At 42.8% G+C, this 10452-nt stretch overlaps 1 protein-coding gene and 1 pseudogene across 4 annotated transcripts in view; both read left to right on the forward strand.

The window, feature by feature from the left end:
- Positions 1 to 1265: 1265 nt before the first annotated feature.
- The window catches only part of LOC143858393 (receptor-like protein 7), a 61240-nt gene continuing 52053 nt past the window's right edge, over positions 1266 to 10452 (forward strand). Inside the window, exons 1-3 of one of the 4 annotated variants that reach the window (XM_077369043.1) lie at positions 1266 to 1991; positions 2193 to 4406; positions 5880 to 6091. In XM_077369043.1, coding sequence (XP_077225158.1) covers positions 1366 to 1991; positions 2193 to 4380 — 2814 coding nt within the window. In that variant the 5' untranslated portion in view covers positions 1266 to 1365 and the 3' untranslated portion in view covers positions 4381 to 4406; positions 5880 to 6091. Of the gene's footprint in view, positions 4407 to 5879; positions 6092 to 10452 lie in introns of those variants that run through there. The other 3 variants (XM_077369039.1, XM_077369042.1, XM_077369041.1) reach the window with 3 other exon arrangements.
- Positions 6290 to 9508, forward strand: LOC143858808 (uncharacterized; annotated as a pseudogene).

The following is a 10452-nucleotide window of genomic DNA, read 5'->3' on the forward strand; positions in this document are numbered from 1 at the left end:
ATTATTACAATCCCATATTTGCGGCATATTTGCGGGTGACCCGCGGGTTGACCCGGCCCACCCGCGGGCCGCGCGGGTCACGTAAATTTTGACCCACCAAAATGCGGGTCATTTTCTCACCCGACCCATGGACCCGCACCCGCATCACCCGCGGGTTGACCCGGCCCGACCCACCCGTTTGCCAGGTCTACATGATCCTGGTCCAACGAATATCCCATACGTAAGATACAAACTGCAAAAATCAACGGTTAAGCTTTTTGATTCAATGTTAACAGGGGGCGCATAATCGTAAGGGGGGCGAAAAAATCATCTCCCTTATTTAAACAGCTGTCAAATATTAATACAGTTCCATAAAAGCTGTGAGAACTGAGAAGAGGCCATGGGACTTTTCGTTGGATTTTATCAAACCTAAAGTCCTAAAAGCAACTAGTTGATTCCACACGTTTGCTTAACCCTCGTAAGTCTTCTAGGTGATAGACTATGGATAAGTCTTCGTAAGTCCACATGGTGGCCCACAAGCAAAGGTCTTGATGATTTTTTTTCTACACAGCCTCATGACCAATGAGTCTTGTATCCAATCAATTTAAAGTCTACACATAAAAACAAAGGGTGTTTAATTGGAAGATGCTCTTGTTGGACTTAGACTAGGGCTGCAACACGGGTCGGGCGGGTCGGGTTTTGGAGAACCCAACCCTACCCGAGAAATATCTCGGGTCGGGTTTTTTTTCGGAAAACCCATGATTCCCAAACCCGGCCCTACCCATGATAAATCTCGGGTCGGTCGGGTTTTTTCACGTTGACGCAATTTTTTAAGGAAAATTCTTGTTTGGCAAGGCAACTCAACTCATAGAAGCAGAAATTACACTCACATTACACTTGAATCAAACAATGATGTAATTACACTCACATTACACTTGAATCAAACAATGTTGTAATCAAACAATGTTGTAATTACAATCAAACAATACTGAATCAAACACTTGAATCAACTCAACTCATAGAAGCAGAAATTACACTCACACGCAATAACAGTGGGTATGTGGGTTTTCACTTTTAACTTTTAACTAACAATAGAAAAAAATGTACATACTATGACTTATGTAACTCGGGTCGGGTCGGGTTGGGCCCCTTCAAACCCGGCTCGACCCGAGATTCATGCGGGCTTTTGAATGCTCAACCCGGCTCGACCCGAAACCCATGAAACCTGAACCCAACCCAGGCTATTTTCGGGTCGGGTCGATGCGGGTCGGGTAAAACCCGGCTCGAGTTGCAGCCCTAACTTAGACCCACCATCAATATTCAATGGTTCATCCCACCTTTTCTCCTCCTACTTAGTAACAACCTCTCTCCCGCAATGCTTTCTTCATGGGATCATCGTTTTGTACAACCAAATCTCCTGCAATTATGAGATTTCTGCTACTCCCCCTTCTCTCCTTCCTTCTCTTCCACTCTCAAATCTCTGAATTTGGGGTTTCAGGCAAATGCAACGATGATGAGAGTGCTTCGTTGCTCCAATTGAAGAGGGGGTTTTATATTTCTACTCATTCAGGACTGCAGGTAGCAGTGTCTTGGAATTGGAAATGGGGGACGGATTGCTGCAATTGGGAAGGAGTCACGTGCGACGAATCCGGGGTTCACGTGATTGGCCTCGACCTCAGTAGGCTCTCCATTAATGGCACAATCAATTCCACCGCTCTCATCCGCCTTTCCAATCTCAGAATTCTCAATCTCTCTCACAACAAATTCAATTCCATTCCTATCCCTTCAGGGCTTGACCACCTCTCGAAACTGACCCACCTCAATCTTTCATATTCGGGTTTCATAGGCCAAATTCCAGTGGAAATCTCACGTATGAAGAACTTGATTTCTCTTGATCTTTCGAGTTTCAGCAAGCAGCTCCAAGCCCCAAACCTGAAACAGCTCATTCAAAACCTGTCAAATTTGAAGGAACTTTCTCTCTCTAGAGTAGACACCTCAGCGCAAGCGCAAGGTCACCAACTTTCTTTCTTGGCAAACTTTTCTTCTTTAGTCACCCTCGATCTCAGTTTTTGCGGACTGAGGGGGGAATTCCCTGCAAGCATTTTCAATCTGCACAAGTTACAGACCCTTGACATATCGTTCAATCTACTCCTCTCAGTCTATTTGCCAGAATTTTCTAAGGACTCAGCTTTTCAAGTTTTGGTGTTTACACAAACACAATTATCTGGGGAATTACCTGTTTCGATTGGAAATCTCAAGTCGTTGGTCAAATTGCAGCTAGGTGACTGCAATCTCTCTGGATCGATCCCATATACACTGGAGAATCTTACACAACTCGTTCACTTGGACCTGTCCTTTAATAATTTCACGGGTTCTACGTCATGGCTGGCAAATCTTATACAACTCGTTTACTTGGACCTGTCCTCTAATAATTTCGTGGGTTCTACGTCATGGCTGGCAAATCTTACACAACTTGTTCATTTGGAGCTTTCAGACAACAATTTCAGCGGCGAGCTCCCGTTTCTACCTCAGTTGGAGAAAATCATGGAGGTATACCTTGATTATAATCATTTCACGGGTGCCATCTCGTCATCTCTGTTCACGCTTCCATCATTACATACGTTAGTTTTAAGTGACAACCAACTCGATGGCCAACTCAGTGAGTTCCCTAATGCATCCTCTTCATTGCTGGAGGAAGTCGATTTGAGCAACAATAAGCTTCAAGGCCCTATTCCAATGTCGCTACTTCAACTCCCAAGGCTTGAACAACTCAGGCTTTCTTCCAACAACTTCAACGGCACCATCCGATTCACCATGTTCAGGAATCTCAAGAAACTTTTCCTTCTTGATCTTTCAGGAAATAGCCTGTCAGTCGACATTGGCGTGGACAATTCTTCCTTCTTTCCACAGTTTCGGGAACTGCTGTTGGGTTCTTGCAACCTAAGCGAATTCCCGTATTTCCTGAGAAACCAGAATCAATTGTTTGATCTAGACCTTTCAAACAACAAAATCCGTGGTGAAATACCCACATGGATATGGAATATCCCAAATCTCTTTTTGAATCTCTCTCACAACATGCTGACAGGTATTGAGCCGTACAATATTTCCTCAACTCAGTTGCGAGTTCTCGACCTCCATTCCAACATGCTACAAGGGTCAATTCCACTACCACCACCCAACACTTACATTCTCGATTACTCGAACAACAATTTCACATCTGTCATCCCATCTAACATTGCCTCTAACCTCACCTCTTTATTCTTCTTTTCACTCTCGCGAAATAATCTTACAGGAGAAATCTCTCCATCATTCTGCGATGCTGGGGATTTGGAAGTCCTTGATCTTTCGCACAACAGCTTGAATGGCTCAATTCCACAGTGCTTGGTTGAAACCGCTAATAATCTCATTGTACTGAGTCTACGAGGAAACTTCTTCAGTGGCCCAATTCCTAATACTTTTACAGACAAATGTAGTCTACAGATCCTCGACCTCAATGGAAACCAATTAGAAGAGCAGGTGCCAAGATCTTTGGGCAAGTGTAGGGAGCTAGAGGTTTTAAACCTTGGAAACAACATGATAAGTGATAACTTCCCTTTCTGGTTATGGAAAATGTCCAACTTAGCTGTTCTTGTTCTACGAAACAATAGATTCTATGGCCCTATTGGAGATGACGGAACCAATTACACCTTCCAAATGCTGCAAATCATTGATCTATCTTCCAACGGTTTCACGGGGAAGTTACCTTGGGAATTCTTCAAGAGATGGAAATCAATGACTACAACAATAAATGAGGATGATAACCAAATCCTTGGAATCCATAGACCCAGCTGGTACTATAAAGTTACGGTCATGGTGACTAACAAAGGGCAAAATATGGAACTAATAAAGATCCTAATCGTCTTCAGATCCCTCGATATCTCCCACAACCAATTCCATGGGGACATTCCTGAAGCAATTGGGGAACTAAACCTTCTCCACGTGCTCAACATGTCAGGCAACAATTTTACGGGACAGATTCCTAAATCATTTGGGAATTTATCGCAGCTCGAGTCATTAGACCTGTCTCGGAATAAGCTTTCAGGGAAGATTCCTCAGGAACTGACAAGTCTTACATTCCTCTCAGTGTTGGACTTCTCAAAGAACTTCCTTGTGGGAAGAATACCTCAAGACCGCCAATTTTCTACATTTGAGAATTCATCCTTTGAAGGAAACCCCGGTTTATGTGGGACTCCGTTGTCAAGAAAATGTGAAAATAGCAAAGTGCTAGAGCCACCACCATCGCCATCTTCTGAAGATGTGGCTTCACGATCAAATAGGGAATGGTCGCTCATATCGATGGGATTGGGCTATGGAGTAGGATTAGGAATTGTGGCATGGTTTCAAGTGTTACGACGGAGATAAAGGAGAAGACGACTCAGTACTATCAGGTAAAAGTGTAAAACATTATTCAACTCTATAAAATTCCTAATGGTCCAATGGGTCTAAAGGATCCGAACATTAATTGACATGATTTGGCACAAAGGGTATATCTGAGCCGTGCCCATTGGATCCACATCCTAAGGTTTAGAGCTATTTCGAATTGTGACCCAAACATGGCCACTAAATCTGATGGACTGTTCTAGATCTGAATGGAGGGTGCCAATGTACAAAAATACTCCTCATATTTTCATTTATTTGTCTATTCATGAGGGGTATTTTTGTAAAATTCAAAAACCCTACTCAAAACTAGGGCTGCAACTCGGGTCGGGCGGGTCGGGTTTTGGAGAACCCAACCCTACCCGAGAAATATCTCGGGTCGGGTCGGGTCGGGTTTTTTTTCGGAAAACCCACGATTCCCAAACCCGGCCCTACCCATGATAAATCTCGGGTCGGGTTTTTTCACGTTGACGCAATTTTTTAAGGAAAATTCTTGTTTGGCAAGGCAACTCAACTCATAGAAGTAGAAATTACACTCACATTACACTTGAATCAAACAATTATGTAATTACACTCACATTACACTTGAATCAAACAATGCCGTAATCAAACAATGTTGTAATTACAATCAAACAATGCTAAATCAAACGCTTGAATCAACTCAACTCATAGAAGCAGAAATTACACTCACATACAATAACAGTGGGTGTGTGGGTTTTCACTTTTAACTTGTAACTAACAATAGAAAAAAATGTACATACTATAACTTATGTAACTCGGGTCGGGTCGGGTCGGGCCCCTTCAAACCCGGCTCGACCCGAGATTCATGCGGGCTTTTGAATGCTCAACCCGGCTCGACCCAAAACCCATGAAACCTGAACCCGACCCAGGTTATTTTCGGGTCGGGTCGATGCGGGTCGGGTAAAACCCGGCTCGAGTTGCAGCCCTACTCAAAACCACTCAAATATCGTCTTCCCACTTTTCGTTTTAATCTATCTCTCTAGTTTCTTCTCTTCCTTCCTTTAACCCTGACGCCTAAGTGTGTACCATAAGGCCTATGACTTTCCGACGGACAATCTGATTTGTAATGTAGGAGAGCTTGGCTTTATATATATGGGACTTGCTAGGCAATTTCATAGAAAACCATTTCGCACCTGGCTGTTACATGTGAGAACAACCCCATATGTGGACTTCTGGGCATATTTTGTCTTATGCATTTTATTCATCTGATGTGGCTGTTCTCACATGCAAAAGCCAGCCGCAAAATGGCCTTCCGCGAAATTGGCTAGCAAATCCCTTCTTTTAATTGTTTTGTATCTTAAAAATACATTTCTATAAGCTTTACTGCTATTTTTACCTATGAAAATACCTTACATCTTTAAGCTCTACTGCTATTTTACCTCACAAAAATTCAATTATAAAAGCAAGTACAGAGAAGGAAATTGTGCTGCATATTCATTTGCTAATCATGCTTGTTCTATCAGGCTTAATGAAATCTTTTGAAACTTGATGGATCATGGATCTACCAAGAGACACGAGAAGGGCGGTTAGAATTGATTAGCGCTATGTATTACTAATGTTCAAGTTAGATAAGTACTTTATATGGTGGTGTGGGTTCTTTAATATTTTGTTTAGGTTTCGAAGGCAAGTCTTGCTTTTGTACTTTTGTTTTTTCTATCAATAAAATTTGGTGTTACCCCGGGTTCTTAGATAAATTCTGGGTTAAAACAGTGGGGCTCACTACATTGGATGATCCAAACTGTTCATCTCTATAATGTATATGAGTGCTAGGATCATCCCAAAACGCCTATCTTGTTTCTTTCATTCTTGGTATATGAAATATGAGCAAAAGATGAGAAAAAAATAATTTGGGCACATCTGTTTTGGAGAGAAAGGGCGGGACGGAATCATGGAAGATTGGGTTTCCCTCCTAGAAATTTTTCTCAACTCCCCATGTCCAGAAGGAGAGGCTTCCCTTTGGTTGCAAAAGCATAAGCACTCTATGTTAGGCCCAAAATCGGTAACAGATGGACCTGGCAAACGGGTGGGTCGGGCCGGGTCAACCCGCGGGTGATGCGGGTGCGGGTCCACAGGTCGGGTGAGGAAATGACCCGCTTTTTTGCGGAATTGTCATAACCTTCTATATGGTATTTTTTTCGTAATTTTACAATTTTATAACCATTTTTAGGTAATTTTTCATTTAAAACTTTATAACTTTAGCTATTTTACTTTTTTTGTGTAATGATTACTTTTTTTCGTTTGCTAGCAACATTCGCCACGGCGCATCTTTGCACCACGATGGCCACTTGCCGAGAAATTGCCATAGGAGAAACTTGGTAGCAAATTCTTATAAAATAAAAAACAGATGGAAATGTTATCAACACTACTGTTTCTTATGAGCGCACTCTCACTTTATTAAAAGTATGGTATGGCCCACACCATAGGATGATCCAAACCGTCCATTAGATGGGCCATAGCCTAAATAGGTTATGCTCCAAAAATCATTTCCATAGGATGATCCTAACCCTCCAATCTGAATGTTAGAGGGTTGATCCTAACCCTCTATAGATCGGAGGGTTAGAATCAACCAATGGAAATAATTTTGGGGCATAACCTATTTTGGCTATGGCCCATCTAATGGACGGTTTGGATAATCCTATGGTGCAGGCCATACCGTACTTTTTATAAAGTGAGGAGTTCCCTCATAAAAAACAGTAGTGATGATAACATTCTCAAAAAAATTAAAAAATACTGTAAAAATGCGGGTGCCCGCAGGTTGACCCGACCCGACCCGTGTTTGTGCGGGTTGGGTCACCCGCGGGTTAGTTTTTGACGGGTCACTAAAACTTAGACCCGTGCCCGCAAATTTGCGGGTGGGTCAAGTCGACCCGCGGGCACGGGTCGCTTTTGCGATGTCTAGTAACAGATATGACAGTGACAGAAGAGCTGATCCGGCGGGTCCCAGCGGTTGACTCAAGAGTTATCCTGCGCAGGAGCGCACAAGGTCAGAAGACCAACCCGGAGTGGTAGCTCCGGATAGGCTCTTCGACACTCAAGTCAGTATGAATAGGAGAGAAGCCAAACATGGGATTGTAACTTTTCTTAGGGATCCGGTCCTTTACCTTGGAATTTGTGAAGGCTGTTTATAGCGAGAGCCTTGGGTAGTTGAATTACCTACCTCAGGACAGGTGTCAGCCCATGTGTGGGCCTAATTTTACCTGCCCTTGGTAGATTACCTAGCTACCCCTGAGATTGGTGCCAACTTCTTAGCGGGCCCTCCGGGGGCCACATGTCTTGGTGGTGACTTTTCGTACCCCATCACTCTACTTCCTCTCTCACCTCTCACCTCTCACCTCTCACCTCATCAAACCTTCAAACATTGCTCTCTCCTCTTCTTCGCCTTCATCATCACCCAAACAGATTATGAAGACGTAAGACACCAACATTATCACACTCCTCTTTCCTTTCTCTACATTTCTTGCTTTCATTCATGACCCTCATTATTATTTAATCCAGACGCATGTGGATAGAGACACTCCCACATTCCATTCAGTCTCGAATCATCTCCTTCATCAGCATCGAGAACCAGAGATTCTGCGCCCAAACCCTCCAATTGACGGCCACCAACATTTTGAAATCGGGACAACATGATTTCTGGGTTCAGAAAGCCGCCCACAACCTGCTCGATGCCGTCTCTTCCGAAAACCCGCTCCAGAAATCCAATTCTAAGTTCTTCTGAAGAAGAAGAAGAGGAAGAAAAAGAAGAAGAAATTGAGGCATTACCCAATTGGCTCCGTAGTCGTACCCCACCGATTCCCTACTCTTCCTTGCTCCCTCTCTCTCACAGAGATTTACACACAAATTCCCAATGTAGTAATTTTTTAGACGGTAGCATAGTGGAAATTCCGGTCATTAAAAGTGATGATGAAGAAGAAGATTTGATCCAATCAGCTGCAATTGTGACTGTTCCAATGGGGTTTGAATCAAATTGTGTTGCTATTCTTGACCCTGAAATTGAAAACAGAGCAGTTGCTTTGAAAACCCAGTTCTTGACATTTGATTCTGCGTCTAAAACTATATCACTGGCTAATGAAATACACCATCTCAATTTGTGCCGCGACTTGGAAGTGGGTGATCAGTTAGCAGTTCTGGGTCTCATTGAACCTTGGGAAGCAGATGATGAGACGGCATCAATTCTGTTAACTCGTCTTTCAGCTAGGACTAAAGAATTTCCATGGTCTGGTCAGGTTCTGTGCTCAGTCATACTGCCCAAGTTGTTGATTCTGCGCGAACCAGCGTCTCGAGTGCTGGTGACTGCGACAATTGAGTACTGCAAAGTCCATCAGAGAGCGGCGGTGGACTCGCTCTTGTTTCCTTTGGTCCTTCACAGGGAAGGGATCAACACCCCACTGTGTGATGTCCTCACTAGGATAGTTAGGGAATGCTTGCACCCAGCTCACATTTCGGAATTCTTACAGAAGCTTCTCTGTGGGGAGGAAGGGGCAAGGAGATTCATGTGCTTGCCCCACCACCGATGCTTATTATCTGAGGAGTTGGTATGGACTGAAGCATTGTTTACGTTGTTTCAGAATATCTTGAATCAGAATGTTTATTTGACTTCGGATTCGGTTGATTGTCTCATCTCTAGGCTTGTTGAACTGGTCAGTAGGTTTTCAAAATCGTTGAAGTTTGGGAATTTTTTGTTATGTTTGGTGAACAAATGTGCTCCTTTATCAAAGGTCCAGAAGATTACACTTATGAAAGTGGCTGAGGGGACCAATACTTTCATGACTAAATCTACATTATCAAAACTGGGTACCCAGTAACTTATGCCATATTCATTGATTTGACTCATTCACTCTTTCATGTTCCTCTGAAGATTGATGTAGCCTTATGTTTCATCACAGCTCTGCTTGATTTGGTCCCATGTTTTTTTTTTTTTTTTTTATGTGGTTATATACTCGACACACGTAGTTTTTGCTTATTGCGAATACTGGTTTCATCAGGACCACCTGTTCTTGTCAATGTATTATAGTTCCATCTCATCTGTTTGGAGAGATCAATTTATACATTATAGCACTAATGGAGACATTGTTCCCTGTTTGACTGAGTATTTCCCCTCTTAGTGAACTTGTTGAGTCTTGACTCTCAAGTTTATTATGCTTGGTCAATTGGGGCTGCAAAACCTAGTGTAGCCTAGACTTGACTTGGCTCTCTTAAGTCTCTTCAAACTTGATATATTTATTTTTAGGGTAGTACTTTCTTGTAACTTCCTCATTTATTATCTAGAACTTGCATTAGTTTATCCAGGATATATGATTCCAGGAATGTGTATGGCTGATGTGTTAAGATATTGTATGGCTGATGTGTTTAGATAGTACAAGTTTTTAGGTTTGTCCTAAATGTCAGTGTAACTATCACCAGGGGCTCTCCAGACCAGCACATTCCATCATGTGGGAGTTAGGGAAGCATGTATTTCACCTGTGGTCAGTGTTAGCCTGTGAAATTCTTATGGGGTTACCCCATGACATACCTAATGGTGATCAAGCATAGGCCTCTCTTTATGCTTACCATACCCTGCATATGAGTTCAGACTTTCAGAGATGGGTATAAAGAATCAGTACCTTTCACTAGACACCCATTGGACAGCTCCCTGTGCCTTCACTCGTAAACTTCCTCACCATTCGTGCAGTTGTTGGTGTGACTGCAAAGGATGTTCGTGTCATGTTGTCAAAATAGAGTTGACGGTGCATTGCCAACTGCCGTTATTTGGGTGCATGCTTGAGTTTATAAGTGGTTTGTGTGTGTGCTTCTGGTAGCTTAAGTGAATCTTGAGTTCGCTGATCTGGTTTCCAACATATGTAGATGAGTATAGATTCGCAGCAGCGACACTAGTTTTTAGAGGGGTGATGTGCTTTTTTTTTTTTTTTTTTTTTTTTTTTTTTGATGGTTAAGCTGGGGTTGGGCAAGACCCCCACCAGATATATTGAACCAAAAAGAAAATTACATGAAAGGAGGAGAAGTTGTCAAAGGACAACTAACTCAATGGCTCGGGCT

This window comes from Tasmannia lanceolata, unplaced genomic scaffold (assembly GCF_043159265.1).
Source record: "Tasmannia lanceolata isolate RefF3 unplaced genomic scaffold, GAP_Taslan_0.1 ptg000026l, whole genome shotgun sequence".
Classification (NCBI taxonomy): domain Eukaryota; kingdom Viridiplantae; phylum Streptophyta; class Magnoliopsida; order Canellales; family Winteraceae; genus Tasmannia; species Tasmannia lanceolata.